Source organism: Gadus chalcogrammus, chromosome 20 (assembly GCF_026213295.1).
Source record: "Gadus chalcogrammus isolate NIFS_2021 chromosome 20, NIFS_Gcha_1.0, whole genome shotgun sequence".
Lineage (NCBI taxonomy): Eukaryota > Metazoa > Chordata > Actinopteri > Gadiformes > Gadidae > Gadus > Gadus chalcogrammus.
In genome coordinates this window covers 15,532,812-15,547,977 of record NC_079431.1, presented here as the reverse complement: position 1 = coordinate 15,547,977, position 15,166 = coordinate 15,532,812, and the positions used below count along the sequence as shown (strand labels likewise).

Genomic DNA, 15,166 nt, shown 5'->3' with positions numbered 1-15,166 from the left:
GAAGTGTTACCAACAAAAGACCTACTGGGTGATCATTGGGGGTTTATGGGAATAAGAAAAACTAAAACTAACTTTGCAGAAAATCTTAAATCTGTGGCGCAGGAAATTGGTATTAGGGATGTTAGTGTTTGTTCTCCAGTGTGTCGCTCAGTTGCTCCGTCATGGCTGATCCCAGATCCCAGTGTTGTCCAAGTTTATGAGTAAGCAAATCAAGGATGTCAGAGGGTGTAGTAAAAGAGATAGAAGTCTGGCAGCAACAAGTATGGGGAGACCATCTACTCATTTACACTGATGGGTCAAAGGAGCGTGAGAGTGGTAAAGTAGCAGTGGGTATTAGCATTCCTGAAATCGGGTACAGAATAGGGTATTGAGTCTCAGATCATATGTCAGTATTCACAGCAGAGATGGTGGCAGTCTTATGGGCCTTACGATGAGTGGAGGATAATAAACAGGGGTATTCAACAATATTTAGTGATTCAGCTGCAGCTTTCATTTCAATAAAAGAAGGAAAATCCAAGTCCAGACCGGATTTAATTGTGGAAATACTACAGTCTGTGTTCAGAGTTTACAAGGCGGGGAGGGAGGTGGGGTTTCTCTGGGTGCCGGCTCATGTGGGTGTGAAAGGGAACGAGGAGGCGGATGAGGAGGCGGATGAGGAAGCAAAGAAGGAGGAAACAGTGCAAATTCATCTGCAATATGGGGTACCCGAGTACATGGAAAAAATAAACAGGGCTCTAAAGGAAAGGTGGCAAAACTCTTGGGAGAAGGAGAGGAAGGGAAGGGCGTACTTTACAATACAGGAAAATGTAAATAAAGATAGGTGCACTTTTAGGTGCATAAGAAAAGATGATGTAGCAATCACAAGACTGAGGCTTGGACACTGTGGGCTGAGGAGTGGGCTGGCTCTGATTGGCAAACACCCAGATGGCAGGTGTGAGTGTGGAGAAAGAGAGACTGTAGAACATGTACTTCTCCAGTGGGGGCGCTATTCCAGGCAAAGGAGGACTGTACCGGAGGCTTGGATCAGCTGGAGAATCAGTTTTTAGTATGCGCACCCTTTTAAATCTGGATTCAGTGGATAAAACAAAGGAATTGATGGACTGTCTTCACATCATTGATAGATAGATAGATAGATAAATACTTTAATAATCCCAGAGGGAAATTATTTTTGTCACGAACTCCAGATATACATACACAAATAAATAAATAAATAAATATTAAGAATAAAATATAATATAAAATATAACATATATATCCATATCCATATATATATATATATATATATATATCCATATCCATATATATATATATATATATAGTTTAGTTTTAGTTTAGATAGTTTATTTCAAACATGTGCGGGTAACGCCCCGTGCCCACTACATGCGTCCATTGCGTGATCCCCATTGACTTTAATGGGGACGGACGCGCAATGCATTGTGGATCCGTCCGTTCCGTTGGAGCCTTCGGCTCCGTCAGAAAGTTGAAAAATTTTCAACTTTTTGGCAGCGACGGATCCGTCATCCAATCAGATCGCTGTACGGTTGCTGATTGACACCCCGCCCTCATGGGTAAAATCCTCAGTTTGTCGATGCTCATGCTAATGATCATGTGTTTTTCCCCGCGTGTGATTTGTTGACCATTATGTTAATTTTGATGTGCCTGTCCCCGGACGTGATTGGCTGCTGCATCGGAGGGCCGAGGATCCGGGAGGATAAAGCACGGGCGAGCTCAACATCCACGGCAGCTGGCCTTGGATATGAAGCTTGCCATATTGGGTCTTCGAATGGTTATTTGTTGGTTGATCGAGGTTCTTGTTAATTGCTACACGGGAACTTATCCCATGCTCTGGGCTAAATAAACAAATAAACAACTTCCAGTTAACCAAAGACATCTGGTTTTATGTTGCCACCCCTTCCCCTAGCGGGGGACGTAACAATCGCGTATGCACATTTAAGCACTGTGACGCGACTCGGCCTCTGACGATACTGCATGGAAAGCGGGTCATCTTGCATCGCAACAAGCAGGAAGTAGCGGGAAGAACCCGGCGAAGCGATTTGATTGGCTGACGGATGCCTCTGCAAAGACTACTCCCCCATCAGTCAGCCACGCCTTCCCACATCAGTCAACGGACGCATGTAGTGGGCACGGGGCGTAATGCCCCGTGCCCACTACATGCGTCCGTGGGGACGGTAGTGGGCACGGGGCGTTAAAGTCAATGGGGATCACGCAACGGACGCATGTAGTGGGCACGGGGCGTTAGGCATATACTACTGAACAATATAAACAAATGATATAAAACAAAATCCCAGCCTCTTTCATTTTCAAATAGTATGTAAATATTCTGAATGAATAACAATTGAAAAGATATGAGTGTCCTGTCATGTGTATAAGCTATACACACACGACCTTACATATGTATATTTATATATTATTATTATTATTATTATTATTATTATTATTATTATTATTATTATATTATATATTATATAAATATATATATAAGTTAAGAGTAATTTAAGCTACAGTTTTAACTTGTGCGTCTTCTCCATATTGTCCGCCCTCGTACTGCTGCGAGTGCGAAATGCATCCTGGGATTTATAGCGGGAGCAAGCACACACGAGCCACCTCCGATGCATGCTCGGTGAAACGGCGATATCGAGCACGCATCCAGAACACTTCCGGGTTTTACGACAGTACTCGCTTGATGCGTGCTTCGAATTGGAACAGTGCTCGGGCAACGACTGATGACGTTTCACGAGTCCACGAGCACACGAGCACGCACAAGTACGCGAATTGAGAAACGGCTGTAGTTCTTTCCTTGAGAGACACCATGGCCGTGTTCCAATACCCGTACTGTCCGTACTGCGTACTCAAAATTTGAGTACGCAGTACGTTCCAATTCAGATCCGGCGAAAAGAAGTATACTTCAAGGACCCGGATGCCGTACTCAAAATGGGCTAATCGTGAAGTGTGGATCGAAGCAGAGGACACTCTCCGTACTCAACGGCAGCCATCTTAGCTACGTAGCGGAAGAGGCGGAGCCAGGCTGAGACAAAGTCGGCGCATTTTCCACATAGCCTGCATTAATAGAGTCATTTTGTAGTTTTTATAGCTGCTAGGCGTAAAGAGTTCACCGTTCAAAGCGGGATGTTTATTGCGGGGGAGGAGCCACGGCGGCAGTCGTGATCGTCATTTCCGGTTAGTGCACCACGGAGTACTCGATTTGGAACAGCGCTCACATCTGAAAAATTAGCGTACTCAAGTGAGTACGGATAGTGCAGATAGTGTACTTCCTTTAAGTGTACTCATGGAAGTACGGGTATTGGAACACGCACCGGCTCGCAAACGAGCGAAGCATAGCAGTTGCTAAGTGTTTGGATGTACAAATGAACACAAAAGTCTATATTTTGTTCCTTCCTCCGAGCCGCTGAAGAACCAGTGGGTTAATTTTATTGTCTCTGGAAATGCGCCTGTCTGCGCCAAACATTTCACTGACGACTGCTTCCTCAACTTGGGCCAATACAGAGCTGGACTTGCTCAACGTCTGAGAATCAAGTCTGGATCAGTACCAACTCTCCATGGCTCAGCTACAAACCTCGAAAAAGTAAGTTAACTGACGCCATATCATTGTGTTGCTTTACTGTATATTGTTCCGTTGTTACCATTATAAAGTTACTTTAGCATTAGCGCTACAGCTAACAGCCAAGTTACTGTCGCTAATGCTACGGTAGATAGCATCAGTTATAATAATAATAATAGATTTAATTTAGAGGCGCCTTTCAAGACACCCAAGGTCACCTTACATAGCATATAGTCATCAAACATTTTTTAAAAAAACAAGACATTGTGGAAAAAATAAATAAATAAATAAACATAATCAATAAGAAATAAATAAAACAAAAACAAGACAGTTATGTGTGTAAATACCATGGACCTATAAGAAAGGACAGCGGACTAAGGCCCAATCCCGTTTCTTTGCTCACTGTCTCAACCCTACATCTCAACCCTAACCCTCATTGCTCATGCTCATTGCTACCCCTCATTGCTACCCCTAACCGATCCCCTACCAAATGGGACAACCCTACCCTGTGACGTCATCATGGCCTCCCCGTGCCCCCTAGCAGATAACCAGACCCCTGGTAATGTTACAAGAGACAGACTGGCTGCCATTGTCTCGGGCAACGAGCAAGACCCATTGTAAAGATGTTTAACCTGAAATGGTATTTATATTTTGTAATTGGCATGTTTAAATAAAGTGTTAAAAAAATAATAATACTGTTAAAGGTGGTATTAGCCAGACTGGCCACACTCACACTGGCAGATTTGAGCACGGTTAGGTGCTAAAACGGCCACGGCCACGGACAGATGGCCTAGTGTGAGTGCACCCTTAGATAATAATCGGTTAAGAACAAGAACACTTTAGAAGAAACACTTTATTTAAATAAGAAACACTGAACCACACATCTAAAAATACACACACACGCATCTAAAAATACAAACACACGCACACCTAAAAATACACACACACACACACACACACACACACACACACACACACACACACACACACACACACACACACACACACACACACACACACACACACACACACACACACACACACACACACACACACTCTCTCAGCTTTTGAGAGAATGGTGGAGAATCACTTCTTCTCCACCATTCCGCCAACTTTGCCTCGCTCTCCTCATGCCTCGCCTGCCCCCTGGCACTCTCCTCTTGGAAGGGGTGTCTGGGGTGGTGGAAGAGGTGCCAGGGGTGGAGGAGCATGAGGGAGAGGTGGGGGGGGCTGGTGGCAGTGGACTCAACGAAGTCCTGAAAGAAAACGAATAAGAAGGAAACAGAAATTATATTCCAGAACTGGTTGATATGGCCATATGTTATGTACAATATATAATAGCTATGTACACAATATAGTACTGCCAAAAAATACATTGATTAACCATGTAATATTACTAATATACTATAATATATTAGTATAATAATATTTATATAATATTACTAATATAATATATATATTAGTATATATAATATCACTTATATAATATATATATTAGTATATATAATATCACTTATAGAATATTAATAATTAATAACTAATAATATTACTAAAATTACTTTCTATATTAGATGAGTTAGAAGAGTTTATTGTTTACTGTTTACTGTTTTTTGCTTACTTTTTATAGTTAGTTAAGAGTTTATTGTTTATCTTATATTATATTATAATTATTCTTTACTGTTTACTTTTTATTTTACTTTTTATAGTTATCTTAGAGTGTATTGTTTATCTTGTATTGTATATAATTTAATATTGTGTTGTGTTTCTTTCTGTAAACTACTGGACAATCAATTTCCTTGAGGGAGTCATCCCAAAAGGATCAATAAAGCCTAATCTAATCTAATCTAATCTAATCTAATCTAATCTAATCTAATCTAATCTAATCTAATATATTAGTATAGTAAAGCTTATTTTTAACCTGGAGTCACTAGAACATGGAAGATCTGGATATCATACGACATGATATCCAGCCCGGTCTGCAGCCCGGTCTGCAGCCCGGTCGACGGCCGGGATGCAGAGCCCGTGATCGGGCATGCATCCCGGCCGAGAACCGGGGTCGGGCGGCCTGCGAAAGTCGGCCGGGGAGTTTCGCGATCTTCCGCGAAAATCGGCCACAGACTTTCGCGATCTTCCGAGAGTCCTCGGCCGGGCTGCAGAGTATAATTAATAAAATAATTACTAGTTAATTACAGAGAAAATACTTACATTTGTGTTTTTCCAATCCTTTCGCATCTTTTCGTCCTCCATCTTGTCTAGGATATTTCTTGATTTTCCGTTTTCTCGCAAGGTATTGTGGGAGCAAGTCAGAACTGAATCGCTTTGAGGGTGCCCATCGAAAATCGCAATTTTGAGGGGATGTTAGCCCTCCCCCTTCCCCTTAAGCTACATTTAAACAGTATTGGGACATGACTCCACGGCGCGTGAACGCGCAACAGCGAGGGCTAGGGTTGAGATTTTCTATGTAGAAAAGGATTGAGATTGGGCCTAAATCATGGCCGCTGTAGCACCCGATTTGGTTCCCCCCCAGTTCCCAAGTGCCCCTGACTGCAACCCGCAGATCGAGGAGGAGCTAAATGTGGGCGGGCTTAAACGTTTAACTCCGCCCACATTTAAGGAAAATTCCGCGCAGTATCATACATTCTCCCGCTTTCGAGCGGAGGAGCTAAATGTGGGCGGGTCTAAACGTTTAACCCATCTCGGGCGCCATCTGGTGGCGGATCCGGCAGCACATTCTCAAACATCAATACAGCACAGCAGCACAGCACAATGACTTACCGGAAATATGGAAAAGGGTTCATGCATTTGATAGACTTAAGACATTCCTACTTTTAACTTGTCATTTCAAATGTATTTTTTAGTATAGACACATATTATTTCGTACACTCGTACACAATTATATTAGCTAAGTCAAATAAACCAAAGACAGAAGCGGGAGAACGTATTTCCGTCTGGTCCATGATACTGCCAGTTACTCCCAGTTCCTGTTCCCCCTTAAGGTACGGCCACACCAAACGCGTTACCCGCGTACCTCGCGTATAAAATCGTAAATTTTTCCATAGGGAACCATTGGTTTACGCGCGTATTAGACGCGTACACGCGTTACATGCGCTAAAGCAACATTTTACCCGCGTTAGCCGCGTATATTTACGAGCGTATATTTACGCGCGTATATATACGCGCGTACATTTCAAGAGTTCAAAAAATTGAACTTTTTACGCTCATACGCATGACGATTAGCCGCGTTGCCCAATCAGCGTTGAGCTTGACCCGACGTCACTGGCAGAGAGTAGTGAGCTTGGACAGAAGCATACGGCCGACATCTTTCTTTATTCTGTGTGGAAATAGTAACATAGTTACGCCATTAAATGCTTTTATGGAAACATTTTTAGCGAGAAATGTGCATTTTACTTTCATAATGTTCGCTCGGTGAATGTGAAGGATGTTTGGTTTGATAGTTATGACGAAGAGGGAACGCTCCGTTCACTTGCATGGACAGAGTCTCTGGTTACTAAGCAACCTCAACGTCTTGGCGGACTATATATGCTGATCAACACTACGAATGCTGGAAACACACCAGACACACCATGTGAAGTTATTTAACCCGATTATTGTTATTTATATCCGAGATTATTTAATCTTACCCGATCTAAACTCTATCACCCAAACACTGCGGCGTTTGGGTTTCCTACCTCGGACTCCAGCGCAGCCATGTCCATGGCAGCCACGGCCGGCAACTTTCTTTATTCTGGGTGGAAATAGTAACATAGTTACGCCATTAAATGCTTTTATGGAAACATTTTTAGCGAGAAATGTGCATTTTACTTTCATAATGTTCGCTCGGTGAATGTGAAGGATGTTTGGTTTGATAGTTATGACGAAGAGGGAACGCTCCGTTCACTTGCATGGACAGAGTCTCTGGTTACTAAGCAACCTCAACGTCTTGGCGGACTATATATCTGCTGATCAACACTACGAATGCTGGAAACACACCAGACACACCATGTGAAGTTATTTAACCAGATTATTGTTATTTATATCCGAGATTATTTAATCTAACCCGATCTAAACTCTATCACCCAAACACGGCGGCGTTTGGGTTTCCTACCTCGGACTCCAGCGCAGCCACGGCCGACAACTTTCTTTATTCTGGTTGGAAATAGTAACATAGTTACGCCATTAAATGCGTTTATGGAAACATTTTTAGCGAGAAATGTGCATTTTACTTTCGTAATGTTCGCTCGGTGAATGTGAAGGATGTTTGGTTTGATAGTTATGACGAAGAGGGAACGCTCCGTTCACTTGCATGGACATGGACTCATCTAGGCGCGGGAGCGTAGGCGCGTTAGGAGCGTATGCGTAGGACCATTTTTGACACAAAATGGTCAAGCAACATTTTAGGTGCGTTACGCGCGTAAATCTTTACGCGGGTACGCGTCTGGTGTGTTCGTACCTTTACGCTGATTTACTGATGAGCCGTGCGTAGTTGCTATGTTACGGCCTGATTCCACCGGACGCGTTACGGCAACGTTACGGCAGCGGCACGTCTTGGTCGCGGTCACCGCAGCAGATAGGTTCCACTCTAATCAATGAGACCATTTCCACCGGGCGCGGCTGCGGAACGTCTCAGCAGCGTCCCAGGAGGGGCGTGCCGCGCCGCAGCGCTATCATTCCGTAGCATTCCTATTTTTGCCGCGAGCCGCTGCTGAACCGCGTCAATTTCAACAGAGCAGATTGATTAGGGCAGGAAGTGAAAAAGTAAAAGCCATAGAGCATTCCGCTCAATTTTCAAAATAAAACACAATAAATAAAACACCAACATTATTACGTCATGACCGGTGGCACCAGCAGTCGGTTGCACCAGCAGAACGTAAAGCCGATCATAAGTTCGGGTGTAAAGTCTGCCTTAACCCTACGCTCGACGTAGCTAGTGTCAAACTAAAGGTGTTCTAAATTTTGGTTGCACCACCATAACTTAAGTTGTAACGTTACTAGTAGTGCATAAAGTGTACCAGTGTCGCTTTTAATGACGTTTAGATAATTTCAAGCCAATCATTGACAGATAACAATGTAAACAGGAAATACAAGTTTCCACCTTACCCGAGTGAAGACGCGTTAGCACCCAAATGAGAGGGCAAACAATACAGTTTTCAGTCATTTATTCTCTAAAATTTGCTTGGACGGTATAGGCGTGAGGTTAAGCTATTTGATGGCGGATTTTATAATAAATAAATAAATATAATATTCCACCTGGCAAAACCGAAATCGCGCATATAATTCAACATCATCATAATAAAGAAATGGATCGATACGGTCACGGACAATCCGTTCCCGGCGCATATCGCATTGAAACTCCTCTTCCCATTGCTCAAAACGAATAGCCATCATCTTTACCCTGCGTTAGTGTTGAAATTTTTTTACGTTTTTTTCTTTTAACGGTTCTTAATCGTTAGTATGGAACTTACACCAGCTAGAGGGGAGGTGTAAAAGATAAGTTATAACTTAGTGTTAAGTTGAAACTATCTGCTTGGTGCAACTGCTATTATTTTAGTAGAGTGTTAAGTCGAACGTTTGGGTGATTTACGTTCAACGTAGCCTAAGTGGGACCTTACGTTCTGCTGGTGCAACTGGACCCAGGTCAGCAGTCAATCAATCAAAGGGTCTCAAATCATCCTTTTTATAAGAACAATGTCAGAAAGGACAAAGCCTGGCATTTAATTGCAGTAGTTTTGGGAGTGGAAGGTTAGTACATTAGGTTTAGGATTATCGCGGGATCTCGTGATCTCGCGTGAATACGGCTGGCTCGCAAGGCAGCGTTGCGCTGCCGTAACGCGCCCGGTGGAAATGCGAGCAGGGCAAAGTCGCGGCCAAGACGTGCCGCAGCCGTAACGTTGCCGTAACGCGTCCGGTGGAATCCCGGTGTTACCGTACGTACTTGAGGAAGAAACGCAAATCGAAAACAGCTGGATGTACGGAAATGGGACAAACCTCACACCAGGCTGTGCGGCAGTAGTCGTCTACTAGTCTGCTACGTTGATTTTAGCGTCACAACACAACTATAACACACACACGTTATTCATGAAGGTATTTGTTAGACCATTCATTGTCAATCTTTGCAAAGGAATACGATTAAAGGACAAAAATAGGGGAAACCATCTCCATCAATAGTGTATTTATTACGGCTGGACAAAGATTACAAGTTATAATCACATCGTTTGGTGAGACAACTCGCGGTTAATCACACTTTTATCCACTCCAATTTAAGTTGAATGAGATATCAAATTGAATGACACATTATCATTTATACTAAATGTACTTATCAAATCTTTTCTTGAGGGAGTTTTATTGAGTCACCCAGTGTGGTTTGAATATGACAATTACGGAACACTATTATAGGCATGTTTTCTCCTTCACACCTGATTCAAATCAAAGGGTTATTAGCAGATTTCTGCAGAGCTTGATGTCATGGTATTGAGTTGATGAGATGAACTATAAAATATGTAAACAAATCAAGGATGTAATATCATTTCATATAACTAATTTTAAGTATTAGGCTAATGTAATTCACGAAACATGCTTATCTTATATCTTCTTACAACTTGCACCTGGAATATATACAATGTAATAAATTGAGTACTGATTTTACTTTGTTGTCTCTACGCAGGCCAGCTCATCAAGTGCTTACATTCAGCAGCTTCTCTCAAGGGATGTTGCCTGCCAGACAGACCACCTGGAAACACGTACTGTAGGCACACAGCTATCCTTAAAAACTTCGCAGCCCCATTTTAAAAGTGAAGGTGTGTGCTTTCTACATTGAGTATTTTTTCCCTTGATGTAGTAGATTCTAGGCAGCATAGATTCTAGGCTGACGCTAGATTCTACCTGCGCTAAAAAGCCTGGTCCTCTTTGAAAAAGCATCATGCCCAGCACCCTGCTAAAAGTTAAACTTGGAGTTGCAATTCAAAGATGGAATCAGTCAAGAGCCCAGAAGGGTTAAAAATGTATAAATGTTAGCTGAGCAGCTTACAGGGAAGGACACGTTGTTGCTTTTTAGTGTCAAAATATAATTATTGCGCTTGCCTCGAATGTCATGTGGTGCTCAGATAATTTTGCGCTGGTGTTCGTTGAGTGTCCTTAACCTGGCCAACCACTTGAGCTTTGAGTCTAGGGAGGAGGGTGCTGGAGGAGATGTCCCTCTCCAAAACTGTGAATCTTTGTCAGCAGTACACATTTTAAACCCTCTGTGTCAATGTTGCATACATTTAAAGAGTTTCTTTCACGTGTACAAATACACAATGCCTCCCTTTATGCAATATCTAAATGTAAATATACCTTTTCCTTTTTTTCTCCTTCTGCAGAAGACTGTGATGCCTTTGGAGACCGTAGCACTCAGCGCAACGCCACCTCAGAGAGTCTGGGTGTGGACGCCCCTGGCTCCTCCCACTGGTCCAGCCACAGCGAGGAACTGAAGATTCTGAGTGTCTACGGAAAAGGGGAGGGTCCTTTGGCGACGGACGGCCATGACACCCTCTTCACCGCGTCAGAAGTGGAGTCCCTGAACTCGCTGTCTGCGGACCAAAGCGTGGCCAAGAGCCTGGAGCGCGGTGAGCGGCTGGTCTGCCGCGAGGAGCTGAGTGTGCAGGTTGGAAATCATCTTCTCATTCACCCTCCAAAAGAGAGGCTTCCTCTGTTACAATTCTATAACAAACCCATAGAAAGCCCACACCTTTATGGTTCAGTAAATGTTTTTATACCGCCAAATATGCCCGTCTTATGCACAATTTTTCCCCTGTGTGATCCGCACGTTTACACTGAGCGAGGTAATCGAATGTACCAGACAAACTTTCCTTACAATGCTTCGTCAGCAAAGTGGTTAGCAAAATAAAGAATATGTTGGGATTTTTGCACTTGTAAATAGTTCATCGCGTTTTAGCCTACACTCAGATGTGAACTCATTCTTGCATGCGAGGGTCTTGAATCAAAAAAATTATGTATATATTTTTTCTAGAGCTGTCAGTTAAACGCGTTATTAACGGCGTTAACGCAAACCAATTTTAACAGCGTTAAAAAATGTATTGCGCGATTAACGCAATTATTTTATTAATAAAATAATAAAATAAATAAAGATTTTTTTTTTCTTTGGCTCAAAACAAAGAAGCAGTAGCCTGACTGCTATGTGCAATTAAACGACTGCTATGAAGCAGTCGTTTAATTGCACTATAGGCTCTTTTTTTGTATCGTCCTGTTTTGATCAGTATATGCCAATGTTGTTATCAATAAAAAATCATTTGCACAAGGCAAGCCGATGCACTTCACCATGTTGATAAGAGAATTAAAATGAGAAGAATTATGGGACAAAAAAATCAAGGGATATTTAGCATAGAAAAAGAATTTGCGATTAATCGTGAGTTAACTATGACATTAATGCGATTAAATATTTTAAGCACTTGACGGCTCTAATTTTTTCGCAATTCATTGTAAAAAGTATTTATTATTATTGTATTGTATTTAATTGTTTAATCGAAACAGTAAAAAAAATTGCCCGCAAAACGGGCGATCGCATCAAATGACAATGTTTTGCCCACGAAACGGGCGATCGCGTCAAATGACGCAGGGGGTTCTTGAAACATAATACAGATAACGGATCGCTAGATAACACTTGTTTTTACTTTATATTTGTATTGAATTGTTTAATCGAATTTAGCTAGTAAACTGAGTGTTTTAAGCAGGTTTCATAGTCTAGAATGTTCAAGAACCTTCCTACGTGATTTGACGCGTCATTTGACGCGATCGCCCGTTTTGCGGGCAATTTTCTTTATTGTTTCGATTAAACAATTAAATACAATACAAATATAAAGTAAAAACAAGTGTTATCGCTATCTATCATAATTCAGATAGCGATCCGCTATCTGTATTATGTTATTTCGTCGTTTGGAAACATGTTTTCTGCATCGCGTCGTCTGTTGCAGGGCAGGTTGTCAGGTTGTCAGGATGTAAACAAACGATGACGTAGGCCGGTACAATTTTCGCCCCCGGTACAATTTTAACGTGACAGCGCCACCTCGGAGAGTCTGCGTGTGGACGCCCCTGGCTCCTCCCACATGTCCAGTCACAACAGGGAGCTGCGCATCCTGAGCATCTACGGACAAGGGGAGGGCCCACTGGCGGTGGACGTCCATGACACCCTCCCTGCCAAGTCAGAACCGGAGGCCTTGAGCTCGCTGTCCGCTGACCACAGCGTGGCCAAGAGCCTGAACTGCAGCGTACGGCTCGTCCCCCTTGAGGAGCTGACTGGGCATCAGGGCGGCCGCAAGGGCCGGCCCGGTGTCTTGTGTGGAAAGGTTGTTCCCAACAATGCCAATATGATCGTCCCCATGAGGACCCACAACGACGAGAAGCCGTACAGGTGTGACCAATGCACGAAGTGCTTCAGTCTGAAAGGCATCCTGACGCGCCACATGATGACTCACTCTGGGGAGAAGCCCTACAAGTGTGACCAATGCACGAAGCGCTTCAGTCGGACAAGCCACCTGAATATCCACATGACAACTCACTCCGGCGAGAAGGCCTACAAGTGTGACCAATGCATGAAGTGCTTCAGTCAGAAAGGCCAGCTGAATATCCACATGAGGACTCACACTGGGGAGAAGCCCTACAGGTGTGACCAATGACCGAAGCGCTTCAGTCGGACAAGCGACCTGAAGATCCACATGAGGACTCACTCCGGGGAGAAGCCCTACAAGTGTGACCAATGCACAAAGTGCTTCAGTCGGACAAGCAACCTGAAGATCCACATGAGTACTCACTCCGGCGAGAAGCCCTACAGGTGTGACCAATGCCCGAAGCGCTTCAGTCAAGGCCGCGCCCTGAAGTTCCACATGTCGACTCACTTTGGGGAGATGCCCTACAGTTGTGACCAATGCACGAAGCGCTTCAGTCAGACAAGCAACCTGAAGATCCACATGAAGATCCACTAGATACGCCGCCACACCGGCGTATCTAGTGTTCTATATATATCTATGGATTCAACGCCGTCTTTCTGGTAAGTTTGTTAGCTTCTTGTAATATTTGTTTTTAAATTAGCGTTTTTGTCAGGTATTAATCTGTTTTTAGCGATGTTTCTTTAAATCACGCAACATAAAGTTGGTTCAGTTTCATGTTTTGTTACAGTCAATTTGCAAAGGATTCTGGAAGATGTTATTTAAGGCTACCTTGTTTAAAGCTATAACACTAACATGCTAACGTAAAAGCTAGCTAGTGCTATCCATATATGGTATTTAAAATGTGCTTTTGCTCCAACCTATACAGTCCAATCCTCATCATTCATGTCAATTTTATTCTAATAAGCAGCACACACGACACGTGGAAAAATACAGAATGAAACGGTCATTAGAAAGTCAAACGCTGCATTATTTTTTTTAAACAAGTGAATAGTGAAATAACAGCTAGGAATAATAATATAGGCTTATTATATTTAGCCTAATAGTTGTTGAGTGCCAACAATAATTTTATTGAACTAATTTGATGTGTTTCTTCTTGCACATCAAGCCACCTTTCAAATCTCCATAACACAATTTAGAAATCCAACGGCTCTATTAAGGGCCATTTTGTCATTATGTCTTTTTAGCAAAAATTGTCCTTGTTTTTAGTTTTTATTGTGATTGTCCTTTTTTTTGTCTTATGTTTTATATTTGTCTAAAATATGGCATCTGTGTCAAATAGACAATTGAAAGAATGGCTGGAGGCGGGGGAAGCCTTGATGGAGGAGTTAGCAACTAAAAAAGTAGTTTTTATTTTTCTGTAAGATCTGCATTATAGGATTTACCTACAATTATTTAAATTTATAATGCCCCGCTCCACTACAGGCAATTTTATTATCCTTGTTTTTACTTCTATCCTTCAAAGAAAGCAAAGAGCAACGGAGTCAAGGCTCGCATGTGTCCTGGAGGAAGAGAGACCAGGGCCCCGTTTCCCGATATAGATGGATCTTCGCTCGTAAGATGGTTCGAAAGATGGATCTTTCGAACCATCAATAATTTCTTTGGAGCGTTTCCCGAAACTCCTCTTAACGTGAACGCGCATTCGCTTCACTCAAGACGATCGTAGGATTGTACCTGTCCGCTGACATGGTGCTGAAACGGGCTATGACGCAGGGGGAGACGCAGGAATGTCGGAGGAAAATAGGGTTAAAAAGGGTTTATAAGGCTGCTTTGAGAGCAGCTTTTTTTTTTTTTTAGAGCACTGCATACTGTATTAGGGGCTACACAATTCTCTCACTCATAGTAATTTGATGGGAGGTTAAGTATTTAACCTTAGAAAACCTTATTTATGAAGTGACCCAAGTGTTGGCTTTCAAAGAAAGCTGTAAAGTAAAAGACTGTTCTCCACTTTCTTTTTATCATATCAACACTTACAAACTGTATTCATAGTAGTCTACTGGAGGAAGATAAGAATTCTAATCAAAAGCATGAATGCAGAGTTACATGTCACATCTGAATGCAGGTGCCAGATGCTGATTTGAGCTAAAGCCTGTTGCTATAAGAAAGGTTTTATCCCGTACTAAAGCTTGACAGCTGTTAGAGAAAACAT

General features: G+C 42.6%; 1 protein-coding gene across 1 annotated transcript; it reads left to right on the top strand.

The window, feature by feature from the left end:
• Window positions 1-215: 215 nt before the first annotated feature.
• On the top strand, window positions 216-11,584 carry LOC130373810 (uncharacterized). The gene is made up of 4 exons (XM_056580439.1): window positions 216-315; window positions 3,372-3,604; window positions 10,242-10,374; window positions 10,936-11,584. Exons 1-4 carry the CDS (start codon window positions 216-218, stop codon window positions 11,460-11,462), a joined length of 993 nt encoding a protein of 330 aa, XP_056436414.1. The 3' UTR covers window positions 11,463-11,584.
• The last annotated feature ends 3,582 nt before the right edge of the window (window positions 11,585-15,166 follow it).